The 23,932-nt window shown below is 38.7% G+C and overlaps 1 protein-coding gene across 1 annotated transcript; it reads left to right on the top strand.

Moving 5' to 3' along the window:
* Nucleotides 1-5,350: 5,350 nt before the first annotated feature.
* Nucleotides 5,351-22,306, top strand: LIPN (lipase family member N). The gene is made up of 10 exons (XM_024563464.3): nucleotides 5,351-5,380; nucleotides 5,675-5,790; nucleotides 6,392-6,509; nucleotides 9,514-9,712; nucleotides 11,376-11,485; nucleotides 13,910-14,046; nucleotides 15,819-15,965; nucleotides 17,414-17,485; nucleotides 18,034-18,105; nucleotides 20,989-22,306. Exons 1-10 carry the CDS (start codon nucleotides 5,362-5,364, stop codon nucleotides 21,220-21,222), a joined length of 1,224 nt encoding a protein of 407 aa, XP_024419232.3. The 5' UTR covers nucleotides 5,351-5,361; the 3' UTR covers nucleotides 21,223-22,306.
* Nucleotides 22,307-23,932: the final 1,626 nt, after the last annotated feature.

The raw sequence follows: 23,932 nt of genomic DNA, 5'->3' as shown, positions 1-23,932 counted from the left end.
ATGATTGATTTTTCCTATGAATTTACTTTCTTCTATTAAATTTACCATATAAAAATGTTAAGAAATGTTTGAAACATATGTAAGAGTAAAGAGATACATTAGAATTTATAGCCAAGCTGGTAGCCTAACATCATTAGTATTCCTCAGTAATTAAGCAACCTAATCTCATCTCGCACAGTCATTCATTCATTCATTTCTTCATTCACTCAACAAATAGTTTTGATGTTGATGGTGTTTAGGAGACAAATAAATCAAGGCACTGTGACGCTAAAAAGCCACCTTTCCATTTTCAGAAGTGCTGGGGAGATTTGAAGGTGATTTACAGTAACTGCACAAAAGAGGAAATTAATTCTCAAAAGAAACAGGAGCATATATCAAAAGAGCCATTGTTACCTCTTTCTACATTCTAATCACTACTTACCTTTGTAAATTGTTGAGACAATTTAAAAACTAGACCCAGCTTGAATTTCTGGCTGAGTGTTCTGCATGTGGTTTTTTTTTGTGTTTTTTTTTTAAAGAATCTGCATTTGAATATACCTCCTACAGGAATTCAAATACAAAATGAGCTCTAGCAAATACCATACATAAATTCTGAACATTAAGTAAGCAGTTAGGCAGGTAAACCTGCTTGGAGGAATGGATGGTATAAATTTCCTCCCATTGGATGGTATGGCTCTTCCTCTTCATTCTAACAAAGCCTTGACCTTTGTCACTGATAGTGTCCTGATCCTGGCACTCTGGGTCGTGGATGTCATCAAAGGCAATAAACAGCACTTCGGGTAGTAACTTCTCTTTAAATGTAAGTGGTCTTTCTTTTGAGCATTTGGTTTGGGGTGGGTAAACGTTCAATTAGCTTATTGTGGCCTCTTTCAACAACCTTCAATATTTCACTCATTTATGATGGGTAGAATGTTTTTATTTGTCATTTCTCTCTTCTACCTCTTTGCCATAGCCACACTGAATTTGAAGATGGGAGCAGTGTAGTGGAGCAGACACGAAGATGCATTGATGCCAACACTAAGGAGAACATGCTCCACTCTAATACGTAATCTCAAAAACAACATTGTTTCTTATAGACATTATAGACATTGACAACTTTGCTTTATGGGTAAAAAAATAAAAATTTAAAATGTAGTTTAAAATGCTTTTCCTAAAGCCAAAATGTGCTAATCAATCATTTTACATACACTCACACACACACACCACTTATGACTTTACTGAGTCTTGTTTGAATTTTAAGATGCATAATGAATTCGATAAATTACCTAGTGAACTAGCAACAAATTCTGTAGTCCTGTTCATACAAAGTCTCAAGGGTGTAAAGTTTCAAATTATTTCTTTTTCTAAAATTCGTAGTGGTTTTTATTTTGTTAGTTATGCCTAATTTTTTTTAACCTTGAGTTGCGTTGAAGGGGAAATTATGCCCCCTTTAATACAGTCATGTGCTAAATAATAAAAGGCAATCTTTGGGAAGAATGAAGCAAACAAAAAAAATGAGGGGTAATAGCAAACGTATTTTGAAGAAAAAAATAATCATCATTTTTCCAGACAGATATCAAGTTCAAGGATGTATGTTCAACTACGTATTTTCAGCCACCTTAATGATCAAATGGGCAGCCATCATTAAACACTTTGCTGAGGCTGGATATGGTCCTTGGGTCAAGGTATCAGAAATACCACGGGCCTGTTCAAGTCCTTTGCCCATTTTTTAATTGGGTTGTTTGTCTTCCTGGAGTGGAGTCGTGTGAGTTCTTTATATATTTCGGAGATCAGACCCTTGTCTGAGTATCATTGGCAAATATGTCTTCCCATACTGTTGGTTACAAAACCAAGGGGGAGGATGGAAGCAGGGGAGGGAGGTGGGTTTGGCTGGGGTGAGGTAGAGAGGTGGGGAGAAAATGCAGACAACTGTAATTGAACAACAATAAAATAATTTAAAAATTGAAAAAATAAATAAAATTAAATTTAAAAACTAAATAAATAAAAATTAAAAACAAAAGAAATATCACAGGCCTTCCGAAAGGCTGCCCCTTAATCTACGTTTTCGCCAACATCCTTTTCCAGCTCTAATGTCATCTAGCTTTATGGGGGAAAAAAAGCAGGAAAAATTTGAGTGTTTAGAGATTATCAACTATCATTTTATATTTCACAGAGCCAAGGAAGAAGTTTCAATGTATTTTATTTTAATTCATTTCAATATACTAAGTAATTACTGAAATAGCAAGTTTATGTAAGAAGAATGATGAAAAAATGGTGGGAAAATTAGCCACATTTATTTGATATGGGCTTTGTATCTGTATAAACAAAAGCATAAGAATTCTCCAGGTATTTAATCACCCTCAGAGCTGAGGAAGGAATATAAGGAGGCAGTGGGGTAGAAATTCTTCTGAGATTTAAGCTAATCTACACAGTCTGTAAAAGCCTGAGAAGTTTAACTATATTTATGCTATTTCCACATTAAGTCACAGCAACAAATCAGCATTAATAATAATACTCTGCTTCCTAGAACTCTCCAACGAGTCCTCCGAAGTTTTGTTAGAAAGGGTGGATTTTAAAGTCGTAATTCATGAGAGACCCCAGACAAGTCCACGCAGCTCTGCCACTGTACTGTCCATCATGGCGAAGCACGGCTGAGTCTTTCATCCAAGGCTGAGGACAGATTGGTACCTGACCTTTCCACCTACTCCAACAAGCACAGTGCTTTCTCTCACTCCACATTGGTTTAAATGGCATAAAATTTCTCACACAAGTTGGATAGATCTTAGGATTTGGAGAAATATGGATAACCTTTGTTTTTGAAAGAACTTGAGCATGAGTCCAAACTAATAGTACTAAAACTCCTGTATCATACTGAATGGCAACTTAACCCTTCTTCATGTTGGAAGATAAAGAGATTTAAATATTGCTTGGGATCTAAAGGCAGGCAAAGTGAAGTAGAAAATTGAGGCACTACACCTCCATTGTCTAGTATGTCAGATGGTGCTTAGAACTAAAACGTCTTTACTCTCCTCGGGTCTCCATCTCTATCTTGTTCAGGACAGTTGCAAAATAGTTGGTATGTTAGCTCCCCAGTGGCTGCTGCCAAGGTTGGCAGCAGGTTGAATCTCTTTAACATATGGGTCAGTTTCCTCTGCTACGAGGCAGTTCCAAACTCTTTCTGGACTCAAGAACCGGGAGTCAGGACAGCTCACTTGTGAATTGAGTTACATTCACATCCCTACACACCAGGTCAGCAGTTTCAACCCTTTTCATCTTACGACACACATAAACTGATTAGTGAAGTTCCGTTGCCCACTCCAAAATATGTATTTTTGCTGATATGACAAAAATCGGTATAATTTTGATTGATTTACCCCCCAAAAGTAGTAATCACTTACCCTTTTTGCTCCAAAGTGATTTTTAAAAAAATCAAGTGCATATACTTGTTCATAAGAATTTCTGGTATTAACAATTAACCAATCAGAACACAACCTTATTATGTGACATGACCAATAAGAGGCAACTTTATTATACGACCTATATATTCATGGTTCAAGACAGGACAGTCAGACCAGACAGCTATTGTTGTGTTGGCCATTGTTATTTTTTTATTTGACAGTCTAAGGGAAAAGAGGTCAGTGACTCTGACTAAATAGGCAGGTATTGCATGTTTTAAAAATTCTTGTGGCACACTGGTTGATAAATCACTGTACTAGATGGTTGACATCATTACCTTCACATATAGTTGACTCTTAAACAACAAGGGGTTATAGGTGCTGACCCCTTACCCCATCAAATCGATTGCTTGATTCCCCAAAGACTTAACTTTAACTACTAGTAGCCTACTGTTGACAGTAAACCTTACTGATAACCTAAATAGTTGATTAACACGTATTTTGCATGCTATAGGTATAGGTATACTATATCCTTACAATAAAGTAAGCTAGAGAAAAGAAAATGATATTAGAAAATCATAAGGAAGAGAAAATACATTTACAATATCTGTTGAAAAAAATTTGCACGTAAGTGGACCCACGCAGTTCCAACCTGTGTTGTTCAAGGGCCAACTGTACATTGCCTCATTTGACTCTCATAGTAATGCCGTAGGGTTGAGGAGGTAGCCATTATTATGTCTGATTTTGTGTATTAGGATCCTGAACACATTCTACTTCCCCATTTGACTCACTGGTTTCAAAATGTTGCTGAGTGTTCCCAGCAGTGTTAGACACTCAGTGGAAACATGAAAGATTCAGTCAAACTGGTTATTTGGCGTCGTTTAGACCATTGTTTCCCAACCCACAAGTGCACTGTGGCATTCGGTGTGTTGGGAAGACGCCCTGGGCGTGCCTGTCTTATCTGCCTAGCTTCTAACTGTCACTGCAACCATATCTCATTCTTTAGCCTGATGTCACTTGCCGAAGATCAGAAGTTCCTAACCCATAGGAGTCCTTGGGAGCAGGGGAAGCTCACTTAACAAGGTAAGATCAAGATTTATCGAGCAGGAGGCAGTGGGGCATGGCAATCAGACGTACGGTCTCTGCAGGGAGGCTGCCTGTGTTCTTATTGTATTTCAGAAACTTGTTGGCTCTGTAACCTTGGGCAGGTCTTAAATCTCCCTAAGTCTTTGGTTTATTTTCTTTTTCCATTAATAAAATGAGGATAATAACAGTAACTACCTCGTGGAGCTTTTTTGTGAAACATTTAGAACACTGCCTGGCACAAACCAAGCATTCAAAAGGTGTCTATTATTTGTTTCAAAAATGTTTTAAATTATATAACATTTACAGATATAAAATTGTCTTCAACCAGATAGATGGAAAGTTATTTAATTTCAAAAGTAAATTCTGAGTTTCTAGAAGTCAGTCATTAATTTGTTAGAGCAAAGACTCTGCTATTACTCTCTTCCTCATTCTTAGATTAAGTAGTGAAAGAGTTTACAATGCACTTAGTGCTTTATATCTCACTTAATCCTCTGTCTAACCTATAATCGTTCCCTAGAACCGTGGAACACGATTATCTTAACTCTACCATCAAGGAAGCCAGGAGACAACGCCACTAAAATTAACTCGCCTGAGGTTAGGAATCTTGTTTGTAGTCAGGCTGGACTTCAATCTCAGGCCATTGGAGCTCTCACGTGACAAGCACTGGACACTGGGATGATGCTGGCCGTGGAAGAGACATGATTTCAGCCATGCCAGAAAGTACAGATTGCACATTTATTTTAAATTTGCCATTTGGGTGACCACGAGAGAAATAATCACATTGCCGGAAACCGATCATAAGCTTGTTTGGTTGAAGTTTCAGTTCTTGTTTGTTTTGCGGGTTTCTGGCTGGACTGTAGGCTACTTCCACTTTTAGCTTTGCCATGGCGTGAATCTTTAGATGTTCTGGCAACTCACAGGTGAGCAGAGCCTTAAAATAATTGAAAAATTGTGATTAAAATAAGACAAAAAGTAAGACTTCATACAGACTAAAATTCGTTTTATTTTCAGAACTGGACTATGTCAAGGTAGTTTTTATGGGAAAAAAAAATAGTTTAATAATGCTCAGAGTTAGCTCAGTGTATTTTTTCCCTTCCACACTTTGTGAGCTTTTTCAGGATGTTAGTTAAATTTTTTATTAGGGTACTATACTCATTTCATTAATCCACTCTGATCCTTGAAATTAATCTGTGATATTAAATGTTTTATGCCAGGCATTCCCATGATGTGGCTGTTTTTAACAACAACCTGTTTGATTTGTGGAACTTTAAATGGTGATAGATTCTTTAATTTGGAAAATGACGCGAATCCTGAGGTGTGGATGAATATTGTAAGTCATGGAAAATTCTGAAGAACATCAAATAAAGCAGATTAATGGGTTATGAAATTATGAAAGGATCTGTTATAGCTGAAAATCTCTGATAAGAAAACAGATATAAACAGGTGATTTTTAACATTTCTCCAAAAGTCAAGCTAGGTAGATCTGTTCTTTTGGCTGAATAAATATTACTTGTTAATAATACAAAGCAGAACTGTATTTTTATAGACAATTTATATTTCAAGAATATTAAAAATTTATATTTTAAGCCATCTGGATGATATTTATGACTGCTGCTTATTGGGCTGTGATTTTATTATCTTTAACCAAAACAGGATCTCAAAAGACAATTGACTTGAGAATATAGTTTTATCAACAGAATGGGTCAATGCTAAATATTATCTCCCCCCCCAAAAAAGCCAATAGTAGACATTTTCTAATATTCTACTTATTTTTTATCAAGACTTTATGTAATAAATTAATTTTACACTTACCCGGGGCTACAGATTATAGATAATTCACTCCAATAAGCATATACCAGATGCTTTGTTCTAGTTTCTATTGATAACATTTAAAGAAGATGTTTAGCTAATGCTGTCTTTTTGCTGGGCAGAGTGAAATCATCACCTATAATGGCTACCCCAGTGAGGAGTATGAAGTCATCACTCAAGATGGATACATCCTCAGCATCAACAGAATTCCCCATGGGCGAAGAGCTACTAGGAGCACAGGTACAAAATGTGTCTCTCCTGCTAGAAGGACTGCACATGACGAAAATTTAGTGCTGGCTTTTCTTTAAGAGCGTGACTGATTATCAAAACTTGTTTGAATTTTACATTAGTCTTTTTGAAATTTTTAAATTTTTTTATTGTTTAAGCTGTTACAATTGTTCTCATTTTTCTTTCCTTCCTCTCCCTCACCCAGCCCTACCCTCTCCCCACCCCAAATTGATCTCCATATTATTGTCCCCATCCATGGGTGTGCATAAATGTTCTTTGTTAAATCCCTTCACCATCTCTCATCCCATCCCCACCATCCAACAGCGGTCAGTTTGTTTTATGTATCTAAGCTATCTTGTTTGTTAGTTTATTGTGTTCATCAGATTCTACATATTCACATCATGTGAAATTTGTCTTTCGTTGACTGGCTTGATTCACTTAGCATAATTTTCTCCAGGTCCATTCATACTGTTGCAAAATGTAATCGTTTCTACTTTTTGACTGCTGCATAGTATTCCATTGTGTAAATGTACCACAGCTTTCTAATCAACTCATCCAGTGATGGACACTTACTCTGTTTCCAAATCTTGGCTATTGTCAGTAGCGCTGTCATAAACATAGAGGTGCACATATTTTTTTATTGGTGTTTCAGTATCTTTGGGGTATATTCCTAGAAGTGGAATTGCTGGGTCAAAAGGAATTTCCATCTTTAATTGTTTTAAGGATACTCCATACTCTTTTCCATAGTGGCTACACCAGTCCGCATTCCCACCAACAGTGCACTAGGGTTCCCTTTTCCCCACATCCTCTCCAGCACTTGTTGTCTGTTGATTTATTGGTAGTAGCAGTTCCACCACGCATAGGGTGATATCTCACTGAGGTTTTAATTTGCATTTCTCTGGTGATTAATTATGTTGAGCATTTTCTCATAAGTCTAAGGCCCTCTGTTTCTGCAAGGGGAGGAAAGAGAACTTCAAACGGGGACTTTCAAAGTATGAGAATCAATCTTGCATTAGTCTTTAAATGGTTAACAGGGCGTCTCATTGTTTCCTAATTCTCCGGAGACAGCCAAGAATCTAAAAATACAAAGGGCAAGCCTGATCTTGCTGACTGCAACCAGGCTTGCTTCTTAGGGTGTGAATGCAAAGGCAGAGCTCACATTTTGTTGGTTCATTATTAATTTCTTATATGATAAATTGTTGTATTCCAAGAAAGTGAGTTTTCTCACTGTTGGAAAAGGATTTGCTGGATTGTATGAAGTTGGCTATGGGGTACCCCCAAGAGTCTCTCTGGCCCCCACTAGAATCAATTGGCCTCCCTCTTCAGGATAAAAATTCAGCTTAAATGGTTGATGTTTGAAATGCTTTCCGGGACAGAAAACAATAACATTCACATATGCTTTGACCTGAGGAAATGACGGTTTGTGGAATGAAAAGAGCAGGGTGTTAATTCTAGGATGAGGAGCCAGCTGTGCACAAGCAGGGGAATTACACTCTAAAGAGGAATGTATAACTGCACAGCCTCTGAGGGGGGAGAGAGGGAGCGAGCAAAACCTCTGCAAAACCTTGGTGGCAAATCGCCTGCCATGACCACCACGGCACGTGCCCCTCCATCTCCATCTTGAGGTGGCTGTAATCGCGTTGTCATTGTCTCTCTCAGAAAGAAATGTGTAATTAATGCAGGAGTTTACAAAAGCGGGGAAGGTGTGATGTTGGTCAGATGATCTGACAAAATTTGAGCTACTCAGTTAAATTGCATTCAGAGGAACAACAAAGAAGCTTTTTGTGGATGTCCTACTTGAGGATATAGTACTTAGACAAAAAAGTTATTCATTGTTTACCTAAATTCCAAATTTAATAGGGCTTCCTGGGTATTTTTGTTTATCTTGTTTGTTTTTTGATAAATCTGGCAATACTCTGGCAACTAAACTTCCTTCAGGTACTGGGGAAAGGAGACTATGGAATGCAAAAGAAGAAAACTTTTTCAAGGGATGGTTTTGCTCCAGGAGGGAGAATTTGGGAAGATTTGGAATTAAAAGTCATTTATTAGCTATATTGTTCCAAAAGCTTTATATTAATTTAAATCACTTAAACTTCCCAGCAACCCCAAGAAGTCAATATTATTGACAGTTATTTTACATTACAGATGACGACACTAAGGCAAACAGGTTATGAAATAGACAAAGTCAAACCAATAGCAAGTGACAGAACCAGGATCCAACCCCAGGCAGCCTGACTCCAGAGCCTGTCCTCTTAACAACTATTGTAGAGCCTTCTGGGAACATTTTAACCTGGTCCTTCTCATCTCCCCAAATAAATACTTTCTCCATTGGGAATTGGAGAGCTGACAGAGGAATGTTGAGCTGGTTTTACTATTACAGTTTTCAAATGCTCTCCAGTGGGTAGAAGTTCAGGGTTTGCTTAGAAGTTTGGTGAGAAATTAGTGATTGTCCATTTATACGCATCCCTCTTCCCCCTGGAGAAAGGACTGGAAGAGGGATAGGACTTCGTTGAATGTGATCACTTTCATGTCTTTGTGACCCGAACCCGGAGGATACGTAACTATGAAAACATGGAGCAGAGGAGTTACAAGCGCATGTTTGGCATGAAACAGAACTGAGCCTGAGTCTTAGCTCTGTACCTTGTTAGCAGGCTGACCCCTTGCAAAAGTTACTTAATAACCTTAAGTCTTGGTTTCCACATCTATGAAACGAGAGTCCTCAAAATAGCAGCTACTTTATAGAGTTATTGTAAGAATTTAATAAGCCCTTGCATGTCAGTCGGTTGGCAAAACATCAGGTACAAAGTAGGTGCTCAAGAAATTTGTGTGATCGCGAAGCTCTACACTAATGACAGGGAAAAGGGAATATGGTTTTCGGTTTTGGCTTTTTCTGGTGTGAGGGGCGTGTGTGTGTATTTCTGTCATGTTCCTGAGATGCTCTATTTATCATAAGTTATTTTCTCATTATCTATCTATCTAAGTATCTCTCCTCTCTCTCTTTCCCCCCTTACTGCAGGACCACGGCCAGTTGTGTACATGCAACATGCGCTGTTTGCAGACAACGCCTCTTGGCTTGAGAATTATGCCAACGGGAGCCTTGGGTTCATTCTAGCAGATGCAGGTTATGACGTCTGGATGGGGAACAGTCGGGGGAACACTTGGTCAAGAAGACACAAAACATTGTCAGTGACTGAAGAGGAATTCTGGGCCTTTAGGTAAACTGTATCTAAGAAAAATCATAAAGAAAATTGGAGACAATTTCTTTGAATATAATAGTGTGAATGGTATTAATAATAATCTATGATATTTGAAGTCATAGTTCTTTGTAGTTCTTACTAACATCTCAAAGGACAGAAACAGCAAGAAGTTGTGATTTCCACGGATTCTCGCATAGGCAAATTATATCATTTTAACACAATTATTTCAACATCCAATTCTATCCAATGTTATACATTTAAAGTATGTCCCAAAGGACAGCTCAGGAAATTTTTATGACCAACGTAGGCACTCACTCAACACTTATGGAGTGCCTAGTATAAGCACTGTTCTAGGTCTTGAACGTTCGAAACTGAACAAAGTCCCTACCCTCTCAAAGCTTATATTCATTCTAGTACAATTATATTCTAGTACATTAGTACGTTATATTCATTGTTACTTGCTGCTAATGCAAGTCGTTTGTCTTGGACAGCCAGTTTTGCAATGATGTGCATCGGTACTATTTTTTCTTTAGAGATGCTGTGGTTGAACTGTACAGAACACCGTTTTCAGAAAAATTCCAATTTGAGGTCTTTAAAACCTTGTTCATGGTCAATGGAGAAGAATGTCTTGATATGTGACTGTTTCTTTTAGTCAAAGTGTTTTCTGCTGTCATCAGTAGGCTTCCCTTCCCGGGCGTAGGGTCCCTGCTCATATGCAAGCCCACTGCTAGAACAGAGCGGACATTCCTGCCACATGAATGAAATGCTCAGATCCCCCTGACGGGCTGAGAAGAAAGGAAGGGTAGAATGAATTGTTACGGGCAGAGCTTTTGGGTAGTGCAGCAAGCATCAGGAAACATTTTGTGCCACCAGTCCTTGGCGGGGGGCTTGGATCTTATTCACTGTAAGGCACCACAATTTCCACACTTGGGAATATCAATCTAGAGACTTCCTCTGATGTTGTTTTGACAAATAGTCTTCTCACTCAGGGGGTACCTGACTCCACTAAATGTTATATATTAATAGTTCTCTTGTATTAATGCCAGCTGAACTGGTACTATAAGATTTTGGTGTATGTCGAATATATATTCCTTCACATGGACCAAAATATTAATAAAAACAACATCGAACTGAGTGCCTGCCAGCAGCCAGAGTCATTTCTTTAACACTATCCAAACTTTAGAGCATCCCTGATGTATAGCAGGTGTTGTCGTGTTCGTGTCACAGGTAAGAAAACTTAGGCTTAGAGCATTTAAGTACTAATCTAAAGTTAATCAGCTAGTCCATGCTACATCGTGGTTTACAACCAGTTTTGTTTCCAAAGTGGGGAATTAAAATGGTCCTAAGAGCATTAAGTCCCCAGGGCAGGGGCAGTCTGAAGCAGAGTCATGCAAAGTAGATGGGAAAGAAAAGTGAAAGAAACACAATGGAAGGGAATAAAGAGGAAGAATGATAAGACTGAACTTCAGATAGCATACACAAGTCTTGAATCATTCCTGCTGTTAGAAAGAGACCCGCATGAATGCAGTAAACAAGCTGCGATAGCCTACATATAGTTGGGTAAATAATGACGTATGCACCAAATAAGTGGACAGTACAGAATTCTGTATGTAAAAATAAGTGAACGAATGCTCTGATTTTAAACTCAGTTGTATTTATAAGCCCCTGTTTTATTTTGCAGTTTTGACGAAATGGCCAAATATGATCTTCCGAGAATAATAGACTTCATTGTACACAAAACTGGGCAGGAGAAGTTGTATTTTATTGGACATTCACTTGGCACTACAATAGGTATGTTTAAAGAGTCAGTGTTTTACAAGGGTCAGAGTCTTCCAAGGGTTCACCTTCAGGCTGGACCAGAGTTACTGCCATTAATAGTGTCCTTACTGCCGTGTCCTGTGCTTAGCACATAACTCTGGTGCCCTAGGTGACTGCAAACTTGAATTTCAGAGACTGTATGCGGGTCAAATCTTTCCTCATTTTTGAACACAACACCACATTTGTAATGGTGATGCCATTTCCCAGAATGACTTGTACCCAAAATGCAAAGAAGTATCCAAAGAGTAAGTCTCTAGACTCCCTCTGAGCTGAAAAAGTAAAACCTAATACATAAAGCAATCCCCGAAGAATACAGGAACACATCAGTCATAGCTTCCTCACAACCCACATGGGATTTTTATAAAAATAAATAAAAGAGAGGCACTGATATTTATATTTGAACAAACTGGAAAGATATGATCACATTTTTTTGCGTTGGCACACAAAAGCTTGCTATAATAAATCAACTGGGCTTATCTATTTAGCGTGAAATTTAATATTACAGAATAGCAATTAACTGTAAAAATTATGTAAAAAAAAAATTGAGACCAAGACCCTGCTCTTTGAAAACATACTTCTCAGTGATTACCTAGATATTTGCAGGGTGCGGGGGGAGGGTGGGAATCAATAACCTTACTCCAAATAAAAATGTAAAGGGATCCATACCATTAAAAATGTGAATTTTTAGTGATCTTCCACTGAAGTTTCCAATTTTAAGAAATTTAGTTATATGAAAAATATTTAAGTAGGGGTGAAACTGTGCAAGAGACAATATGCATTTCTATGGTAGTCTCATTATTACCATTATCATCAACAATTATATATTTATCAGTGCTTTATACTGATTGGCAGCTTCCAAGCCTTGGAATAGGCAATGAGCACCAGAGAACGCATTCTATAAGGGTATCAAAGAACCAATAGGAGACACCCCCCCCATCAAAAAAATGTCACTAACAGGCAAATAATTATACTATCATAGCTAACACTTATCAAGCATTTACTAGGTTTAGGGACCTGTGTTTCAGAACTTTCCCATAATACTCTCTAAGTTTCAGAACAATCCTACTATTATTTCTGTCTCATGGAAGAGGAAACTTAAGTTCAGAGAAATTAAGTGGATTGTTCAAGGCCTTTTTGCACATAAAAGATAGAAAGAACACGATTCGTACCAGGTCAGTTTGACTTTCTCCATCAGGTGCCTGGGCGTTGGACGGAGCAGGAAGGAACGACTTGAGTGGGGGCTAGAAAAGTAGGTAAGACCTAGATAGGCTCTTCTTACATCTGCTCCTCCAAGCAAACAGAAAATTCGATCATCAGTGCTCTGCATTGCATTTAAGGCATAGAAGTTTTTAGTGACCATTATTTGCACATTGGGCAGAGCAATTTTTGTTTTATGGGGAAGACACAACCTTTGCAGGACACTTAGCTATCTCTACTGGCCCCAGCTCACTAAGTGATAATAAGGCTGCCAGCGAGTATGACCCCCCAAAATGCACAGACATCTTCTAGATGGAAATATTATGCCTGTTTCAGAGTCTTGTATCAATGGCTCAGTAAATAGATTTAAAAAACTTTTTTTTTTTGGCCAACACAATGTCAATAAGAATTTTGTGTGTGGGGGGGTGAAGTAGCTTCTGCCATGGGCACACACACACACACACATACACACACACAGTGGTAGGGGGCCAGGAAGGCACTTGGAGAATTGAATACACAGAAACTCCACATAACTCCTGTGTGGAGCTGATCACCCCACATCCTCACAGAGCTAGCAATGGGTGCAATGCTATTGCTTAAAGATCAGAGCAAATGGAGAGACACCTGGTTCTTCCTGGGACAACGGTGTACTGAAGGAAATCCCCTTCCTTCTTGGAAGCAGGAAAAATTCTGGAGGGTTGCTAAGCATCTGGTGAAGCACTATGAGCAATGAGATCTCATTCCATTGTGAGAAAGAAAAACTGGAATAACTCGATGATGCTGCAGGAAGATCTGAGTCACCTCCCATGAACTGATTCTTTACTTCTGGAAGCTCCGGATCTCATTCTGGCAACTCAGAGTTGGGGGTAAAATGGCAATATTGCCAGCATTTAACCCCATGCTTTGGAAGTGAGGTTATCCATAGTTCACTCAGCAGTAGTTGCTTCAACAGCTTATCCTTCACTCCCTCGCTTTCCCCAAGCAAGTTAAATTCTCCAGAATTTTTTTTTTTCCAAAGGAGACTTGAGAGGAGAGAGGACTGAAGGCAAATTTTCTTTGCAGAATAACTCAGATAAGTCTCCCAATTCATTCCCAAGATCACTGTAATAGAAGGACAAAAATGATAAAGCCCCACTTTTGTTAGTAGAAACATTGTGTATGTCTCATTTTTACAAGATTGTCTTGTCTCCTGTTCCCCAGGGTTTGTAGCCTTTTCCACCATGCCTGAAGTGGCACAAAGAATCAAAATGAATTTTGCCTTGGGTCCTGTGGTCTCATTCAAATATCCCAAGAGCATTTTTACCAGTTTTTTCCTACTTCCAAGTTCTGCAATCAAGGTAGGCTCTCCATTTCACCAAAATGTATCTGAGGGTCTCATTTTGGGTCATAGATCCTTACTATTTTTAAATCTGTTATGAAGTAAAAATAGGAAGTTTAGGTGAAACCTGTGGAAAGACTCTGCAACCAGGTGCTAATCCGTGTCCATGTGTGTTTGTGTCTGTGCCACAGTAGCTACAGTTCTCATACACAATTTGTGGTGCTCGGTCATTAACAGACCTGACTACGTATTTAATATCAGAATTTCTAGCTGAGCTCAGTGCTGTGTCAGCTTAAAGTCCATTCATAAGTTGTCTTGTTCCATTTTTGTTCCACTGGGCAGGTCAATGAACTCACAGTGTCCAAATGGAAGACACTTTCCTAGTTTCATAGGATCACAGATGTCCCTGACTTTGATGTCAGATGAACTTGAATAATATAGCCCTTCCCATATGGGAGCTTGCTCTCATTTACTAAAGCTATGATTTTAAAGCCTCAATGTCTTACCTTAATTATTTATTCAAATATTTATTGGTTATTTTCCAACAATTGGAAAAGCAGTTTGATTGCTAATTGTGAATTTGGAATTCCATCCACTAAATCTATTTTTCTGTTTGCCTTTTGTTTCTTTAAAAAGGTCATTGGCACAATGAACATGGTATTTTTACCAAGATTGTACCTTAAATTTGGGGTGAAGGATAAAATAAATTTTGGCCGAAGTGAAGTCAAGGAGACAAATTACGTATCAGTGATTCACAATAAAATGAGGCCCTGGTTTAGAGTGGAGTAGTGGAAAGCCGGGGGGGGGTGCGGTGCGGGGGCAGTGATTTGCAAGCTACGACAAGGAAGAATTTCCATAGGGCCTAATGATTAGTTTGATAATAGTTTGATGTATTGTTTATTGTGAGCTCACATGATGTAATTTCCCTTCTGTGCTGTTGACAGTTCTATTTCAAAGTGTGTTGATATCAGTGTTTTCCAAATTTGGACAGAGTTGAGCAGACAAATAGTTAAATTAAATTAAGAGACAGACACATCTGTCTCTAAACACACCAGTTTTGCATATGTCTTGCTTTGCCTACAAAGATTGGGTCTGAGGCAAATATTGTCCCCGATTTATCTCTTTCTTATCTCCTACTGTCAAATTTCCTGCCCCTTTAAGTCCCATTCCCTAACCCCTCCCACCGCTCCCTATATATGCTTCTTGCACAAGCTCTAATTCTCTCATCAGAGGTTCCCCACTCGAGGTTACTTTCCCAAGCCCTAGAAGTTTTACCACGCTGCCTCCCATGACAATTTCTTTTCTGTCCAGTGACACCCTGTCTTTGGTGCACCGCTCTCCACTCTTCAGCATAAGAGCTAGGTAATCCGGGACACTACTAGAAAACCAGTGAGCACATGGGTGATAGGGAAACCCCTGTTTTTCCTTTCTCTTCAAGGAGATATTTAACCCTAAGGAGAAACTGTTCTGCCTTTCTTACAAATTAATGAGAAATCAAAAATGAGGCTGATTACAGAATACAGAGGCAAGCCACAGGGAAGCTTTGCCATGAAGAAGCAAATTTGGGTTTGAGGGTTCTTATACAATCTCTTTGTAAATTATGTATGGTGATCTTCCCTGGGTGCAGATGGGTTTATAAGTAGTTACTTTGCCTGAATGACGTGGTGTCCTTCACTGCAACAGTAAATACAAATACAAATTGATCCCCAAGAATCTTATTCCTGGGATAATGAGAAAGTCAAAAAGTCTGGAAATGGTTCTGGAAAGGATAACTATTCTTTATTTTTACAGAGATTTTTTGGTACCAAAGGTTTCCTTTTAGAATATAAATCAGAGAAGCCACCTTCTATCAAAATCTGCAACAATAAAGTATTATGGGTGTTATGTAGTGAATTAATGTCCTTATGGGCTGGATTCAACAAGAAAAATATGAATATGGTATGTATAATGGCCATGGGACCATCAGATGCTTTAAGAAATCACAACTTTCCTTCGACTTATTTTGATGTGTCTATTACACTGCATAAATTAATATGGTATAATAAGCCCTTAAGGGCAGAGATTTGCTATGCATGGATTAGGAATTCAATGGACCGGGAATGTAAAGACTGAGAAACAGAACAAATAGGCAGCTTCAGCCTTCCATCCCTGGTCAGGTTTAGGAAAATGAGTGTTCTGCAATGGGACTCACATGTTCATAATCAGCCATCACCTACTACAGTGAGTTTTGATTTTATAATTAATATAGTACATTAAAAAACAAAATTCTAGAAAAGAAGAGAAGTACATATAAGCATTGAACTCACTTCTCGTGTGCCCTCCCTTGTTGGATGACTTTGGCCTCAAATAAAACTCAGCACTTAACTTGGAAAGTACAAGACAGAATGCAATGGAGATGGAATCCCTCTTCTGTGAAGAAACAGCGGTCCTGTTTCTCCAAGTGTGTTTCCTTTTACGGAGACATTGAGGAGGAGGAGGAAGGATGGGGAAGAGGAGGAGGAGTTAACGTTTGCAGAGGAGTGCAGTTGGATAGTTATCTCTGTCATATTCCAAACGGCAGCCAAACGGGTCTGTGACAGACAGGGAAGCTAGTCCCGGACATTTCTCTGCCAGCACACTCTACTTCTACTCTTTCAGAAACTGAGTTGTGTTATCCTAAAGGCCATGAGGAAAGATTGTTCAGAGCTTACTTATTCAAAAGTAAAGATTTTGAATAGTTCTCTTGATTGGTTTTATTATATTCTAAGATAAAAAATTATGATTACTGTTATATCTCTATAATGTAATCTCTGTAACGTTTATAAAGATTGAAATACAGTGCACACAGAAATGATTATTGATTACCTGTTCTTTTACAGTGTTTTATTTTATTCTCACAAGAGCCTATCAATTTGGTAGCACAGTTTTTAGTATCTTCATTTAATAGACAAAAATACAGAAACTCAGACATGTTACATAACTTGCCCAAAGTCACAAAGGTTATAATGAACAACGTTGGATCCTGAAATCCAGGTTTCTTGATGTACTGATCTGTAACAGAGCCTGTCCACACACAGCCACACACCACCACGCCCACTTGCACGTAACCCCTTTCCTCCCTGAGGCCCATCGTTGCTTCTTCTACTTCAAAATAAACAAACAATCTTATAGTTTCAGAACTGGTGCAGGTTTGCTTTCTAGCAGCCTATGCCCCTGGGCAGCCCATGATTCACTCATGTTCACACGTCTGCCATAAATTAAGGTTTATCTCGATGATTCGCCTTGCTATTTTCAGCACCCCAATACTTGCTTGTTAATGTTTAGCAGAATTGTTTCCTGTTTCTGAAAAGCATCGTTTCATTTCTGTAGGTGATTCGCGCTGTAACATGTGGTTTGTTTCCCTTCAGAGTCGGATGGACGTGTATATGTCGCACGCTCCCACAGGATCCTCGGTACAGAATATCCTGCACATAAAGCAGGTAGTGTCTTTGCCGTGGGAACCGCTCCAGTCCTTATTCTCATTGGCTGTGAAAGGACAGAGTTAGCGGGCCTCCCCTAAGAAGCTTAGAAGCTGGCTTTCCTTTTGTCCTTGTCACTATCTTCATGGTTTGATTTCCCTGGATTTAAACAGAGAGGGCAAGGAACGGTGCCGATCACGTAGGTGACATAAGTGACTCCATCTTAAGTTAGAGCTTGTGAAATAGGCCTTGAGCTACAGCAAGAGGTAAACTGGGAAAATCTCAGGAACCTGAGCCTTCCCCAGAGAGAGAAATACCTGAGATTTAGCTTCCCCCTAATGAGTTTTGGTTTCCCACGAGCTTTTCCTTCAAACGGAGGGAGATCACTGCTCTCTGTTGACCTTGTTTTTCGTAGTGGTAAACGCGTATTTGCCTCTCTCTGGCAAATTGTCCAGAAGCCTCCCGGTGTACGTTTTTTTTTTTTTCTTTTTTCTTTTTTAAAGATTTACTGTTATCATTCATGATTCTTACTCTGATATTATATTTCTAAAAAACCCCATTTATTTCAGCTTTACCGATCTGATGAATTCAGAGCTTATGACTGGGGAAGTGAAGCTGAGAACATGCGTCACTACAATCAGGTGAGTTACTCAGAATGCCCTCAGAAAGGTGGTTTTGAGACATTGTAGTAAGAAATTATTTGTGAGTGGGAAGAATCCTATCTGGTAATTGGTGGTATTCACACTGATAGAGCCTCTTGAAATTTTTCTAATTTTAATATACACTCATTGCAGAAAAATCTAGGAGAAAAGAAGCATATACTAAGGAAATTAAATAACTTACAATCCCTCCACCCAGAGATAACTAGATGTATCAATATTTTGTTCAATTCATTACCATTTTCTCAGTGTCATTTCTTTTACACAACTTTTAATACTTCTTTTTTATTTACAGTCATAGCAAGACATAACCAATGTTACTGAGGTTTTTAACATAATTTTAACGGTACATAATAATGAAAATTGTTTTATAAAAACCTACAAAAATTTACAGAGAAAATGAATATGAATTTCTTGATATCAGTGAGATATTACACAAATGTTAGAAGAGTATTATCCACCATGAAGAGTTGAGTCTTGCAGCGTTATTTTCCTTTTAACTTTACACGCCAGAGTTTATAGAGTCTTTCAGCTCTCCCGTACTTTTACTAATCCTGTTGCCGTCATTCCTTCTCTCAAGGTCAGGGGCTGGGCTTCTCAGTGTGAATTGAACACATTAAATTTAATTTTTTTAATATTTACCCAGACTGACATATTTAAGACTACTTAGTGCAAACAAAGATAAAGTAGGTTCTTTCTGAGAATCACAACAGTCAGTCAATCAGACCAGCCAATTTCTTAGGAATGTATCGAATTGTTAGAGAAATGATTCTGCTAGCTCTTAGACAACTATGAGAGCCATGCATATTTTTAGTATTATTATTGATCAGCTTGATGAAGGTGTTGTTTACACACAATAAAATTTGCTAATTTTATGTGTCCAATTCAATGAGCTTTGACAAGTATATTCATTTGTGTAACCGTAACACGATCAAGATATAGAACATTTCCATTGCCCACAGAAATTTTTTCCCGGCACGCCAACTATGTATATTCACAAAGGTTGAGAAAAAGGCCAGAAAAACAATAATAACAAGTGTTAAAATGATTATCTTCAGAGAGAGGAAGAAAGAAAGGGCAATTGAATGGATGTGATGGAGTAAAGGAGGCTCTCATTTTGGATTTCACGCATGTCCGTTTTCATCCATTATTTTTATTAAACACGTTTTATATTGCTTACATTTAAAAGAAAATGGAACAAAAGATATCACAAATGCTGTTAAGATCATTATAATCAAATTCTTTTGTTTTTCAGCTTTATTGAGGTAAAAATCACAGTTAAAATTGTGATTTTAAGATTGAAGTGTTAAATGTGATACGCATGTGATAATGTAAATGCCCTTAGAATTCATCAACATTTAGCTTTTAGTCCTACCCTACTCCAGGCTGATCCTGTTTTATTTGTTTGTGATTTTAGATCATTTGAAGTCAATTGTTATTACATTCTAATTTCTACAGTTTGCCCTCTCCTTCAGTTTCCAGCACAATCAGTGTGCTGCCAGCTCACTCTGTTTTCCAGACGAAGAGGATTAACCCAGGCAAACTCTAGGAGGCTAGGGACCTCCTTCTCTGCTGTTCCCCTAGCAGACAGAGTACCTGGCACTCACTGGGCCCTTAATACTTATTTGTTGTGTGAAGGAAATTTCTTAACTTCCCTCTTACCCACCTGAAAATGTGTCTGTCTTCTTGATTCTATCCTTCCTTTGTTTCTCAGAAAAAGAAGATCCTCTTATTTTTCAAGTTAGCCAGGTCTTGTGCCCTTGACCTCATCTCTTCTCATCCTTTCTTCACTCTTGCTCCTTTTATTATCTTAATGAACTCTTGTCCCTTATGAAAAACAGAGTTACCATAGTCCCCTTGCAACTCAGTCCCCTGACTTGGACTTCCATAACGCAATGATCTCTGATTTTTTTCCTTCCCGTTTTGATTGCTCTGTTGGTGCTCTGCACTGGCTACTCTCTCATCTCCCATGACTCTCCAAATGTCAGCAGACCCCCAACATTCTTTCCACCCCTCTCTCTCTCTTCCTTGGAGAATTTAGCCATCCCCATAGCTTCAGTGATCCCCTTCTGTGGACCACCCATACTGCTTGCCCAGGATCTGAAAAAAATGTCCACACCTGGAATCTCAGAGTCTTTTCCCTTCAGTCAGAGTTAGGCCCTCTTCTTTATCCAGGATGGTCTAGTAAACTTATCTTTGCTAAATGTACACTTGAGAGGGGAATTAAAAGAGGATTTTTCTTTCCTATTTCAAGTATATTCCACTTCAAGGCATTCCACAAACTGATGCCCATACAATCCTCCTAAAGCAGAGCTCTGAGAAACGACCCTGCTTTGTGCCCAAAACTTCTGAAGCATGTCCAAATACCTTAGGGTGGCATTTAGACCTTGACTGTCAGTGGTCAATCTTATTTCACATGTTTTCATATCTGGGTACACACAGGACAGCTTGTCATCCCTCACTGTGGCATGCATGATCTTCCTGCCTGCTAGGACGCCATCCCACCCTCCTTCCTATCTGTCAAAATCCAACATCGCTCAAGAGTCATTTCAATGACTTCTTTTTATATGAAACCCCCAACTGGAAATAATTTCTTCTTTGTCTTCAATTCTATTGTATTTGTGGAGTGTTTTGCAGCATTGAACATACCCTCCTTTGTATACAAATGTTTACTTGGTTATCTTGCCTTTTTTCATCAAACTCCTTGAAAGTAAGGACCATTGCAAGTTTCTTTCCTAGTTCCCTCAGGGCCTGGCTGACCTGTGGGCTTGGTGATATTGATTTGGCAGCCTCTCTGCTCATTTGGATTTGGTTGTTGCCATGAGGAGCTTCCTCTCATGAATGCCCTTTCTCTCTCTTCCACAGAGTCGTCCCCCCCTGTATGACCTGACTTCCATGACAGTGCCCACTGCAGTCTGGGCTGGTGGAAATGATATTCTTGTAACCCTCGAGGACGTGGCCAGGGTGCTCCCCCAAATCAGGAATCTCCATTACTTCAAGCTGTTGCCAGACTGGAACCACGTTGATTTCATCTGGGGCCTTGATGCTGCTCAACGGGTGTACAGTAAAATCGTAGATTTGATGAAGGCATATTCCTAACTTCCGTACATCTACTTTTAGTTAAAAGTTGCTTCCAAGCCCATGAGGCTTTGGGAAAATAATAATTATCAGCTGTGTGGTCTACCCCAACATCCTCCACCTTGTTGATGTTGCTGAGTGTTCCCTTATCATGGAGGCTCAACGGGGAATTATTTCAACTGTGCTGCTCTGTCTCCAAGAAATGTCCATACCTGAAATCTCAGAGTCTTTTCCCTTCAGTCAGTGTTAGGCCCTCTTTTTCATCCAGGACGGTCTAGTAAACTTATCTTTGCTAAAGGTACACTTGAGAGGGGAATCAAAAGAGGATTTTTCTTTCCTGTTTCAAGTATATACAGTGGCTTCATGAAAATAATACTTGCTCCGCATCCACTTTTTCAAAGGATTGAACCAAGCATAGGAGTGCTGGCCTAGAGAACAAGACTTTGTCAAGGCAGCTGCTTGGGAATGTATTCTGTGTGGCTGGGATCCTGTGGCCTCCTTGAAGTCATATCTGGGGCTGTAGTCATACGGTCATATACATGCAAACCATGAAATAAAGCCTGGTCCCTGTCAAGCGTGAAAGAAAACAGCAGAATGAAAAACTAACAGAATTCAAGTATTCCAGGAGCTTGTTTTACTGTTCCGAGCTAGGAAAAAATGAGAGACAAAATTGGAAATGTCTAGGATAAACTAAAATTACTAATTATTAAACCTATATACTATAGATCACTGTTTTAAAAACAAGGTAAAATTAATAAAGCTTTCTGATAATAGTATACTAGAGCTTATTGACAGTAGGAAATAGTCTTAATTTATAACATATGAGGAATATCTCTCTTGTTTTGCTCTAAAGATAAAGTCCACCAATCAACCATTATGTCTTCACCATCAAAGGAGAATTTACACTGCCGCATTTGTACCTCAGTGCCGTGTAAAGCAGTCCCCGGAAAGCCTAACTGAGGCCCAGCAGGGGAGGCACTTGGAGTATCCAAACTCCTCCTTTGTTTCAGTCTCCAAATGATGCCAAGCACGGATGTCTAGGATTTAGTAGAGTTCCAAGAGCAGCATGGAGTTTTAGTATCAGGTCAGGCTATACATTTATAATATGTGCATTTTTTTCTGTTACTATATTTCAATAAAAAGTATTTTTTTAGAAACTCTGAGCTTCTCTGCTTTAAATCAATGCACTAAGACGTATAGAAGGAAACAATGCCCCACCCTTCCCATACCACTACTTTTTATACTGCAGCTCCGCATATGGTAGCAAATATACTGCCCGTCGCAGGTCTGAGTAGTAACTTATTTTTGCTAAGAGTTTCACATGAAATATCTCATTGGAAACTTATAGCTCTACGAGACAGTACTATGGTAATTTTCGTTTTACAGAGGAGATAACTGAGGAACAGAGAAAAATAAGGCATAAAAGCCAAATGTGCCTAACACTATACAAGTGAAGGAGTTGTGATTTTAACCCAGGAGGTCTGATATCCCCAAATCCACACTTCGGCTTATCCCTGGGTAAGTATGTTTGGATGCTCTATAAAAGACAATGGTCATATTTGTATTAACCTAGACCAACATTCTTGGAAAATTAAGGAAGCAGATAGGAAAATATTTTTTTTCAAATTCTAAGCATCAAATTGAGATGAGTGGATAGAACTACCATACGATTCAACAATCCTACTTGTGACTATGTATCCAAAGGAAATGAAATCACTGTTTTGAAACGATATCTGCACTTCCATGTTTACTGAAGCATTCCTCACAGTAGTCAAGAAACAACATATATGCACACACATGCTCATATGTCTATGAATATATACATACATATTCATTGCATGAATGAATGTATATACATACACATATAGTCATATAATTTTCAGCCATAAAAAGAAGGGAATCCTGCCAGTTGCAACACCATGGATGGACCTCGAAGACATTATGCTAAGGGAAATAAGTCAGACAGAAAAAGACAAATACTGTATAATCTCACTTGTACGTGGAATATCAAAACATCAGACTCATAGAAACAGAGAGTGCGATGGTGCTGCCAGAGAACGAGAGGTGGGGGAAGCGGGCAAAAGCTGGTCCAAGGCGAACGTTCAGTTGTGAGATGAAGCAAGCGTTCCGGAGGTCTAACCGCAGCCCGGCACCTATGGCAGCCACCTCGCTGCTGAGCGCGGAATGCTGCTGCCATAGCAGAGCGCCAACATTCTCCCTGTAGCAACAGCAAAGTAGCGATCGTGTGAGGGGAAGGATTTGTTAACCAGTTTTTTGTGTGTAAACATTTCATAATACGTGCGTGTATCAGGTCACACATTGTACATCTTAAACTTACACAATGTTGTATGTCAGTTATAAGTCTATCTGAATAAAGATAGAAAATAGGTCAATTATGACACATTTTTCACTATTGTGTTTGAAATATCTGGATCAGCTCCAAGTAGGCAATCTAACAATCCCTTCATTGATGTGGAACTTCGCGATAGACTTTTAATATGAATTTATGAAAACTTGACAGTGTTTCTCCTTTTTTTCTTCCCCATACATTTATATAAAGCAAGAAACTCATGCTCACAGCTCCTTAGCAGGCTCACTAGATTACTATAGTTCCTCAAGCTTAAATATCTTACTCATAGTTTTTATAGAAAAATATAAATAATAGTATTAATTTCAATCAACATGAATTCATGTCAAATGTAAATTCTTTGGTGAATTTCTTTCCAAAAGT

Source organism: Desmodus rotundus, chromosome 4 (genome assembly GCF_022682495.2).
Source record: "Desmodus rotundus isolate HL8 chromosome 4, HLdesRot8A.1, whole genome shotgun sequence".
In the NCBI taxonomy this organism is placed as follows: Eukaryota; Metazoa; Chordata; class Mammalia; order Chiroptera; family Phyllostomidae; genus Desmodus; species Desmodus rotundus.
This window is presented reverse-complemented; position numbering and strand designations above follow the sequence as displayed.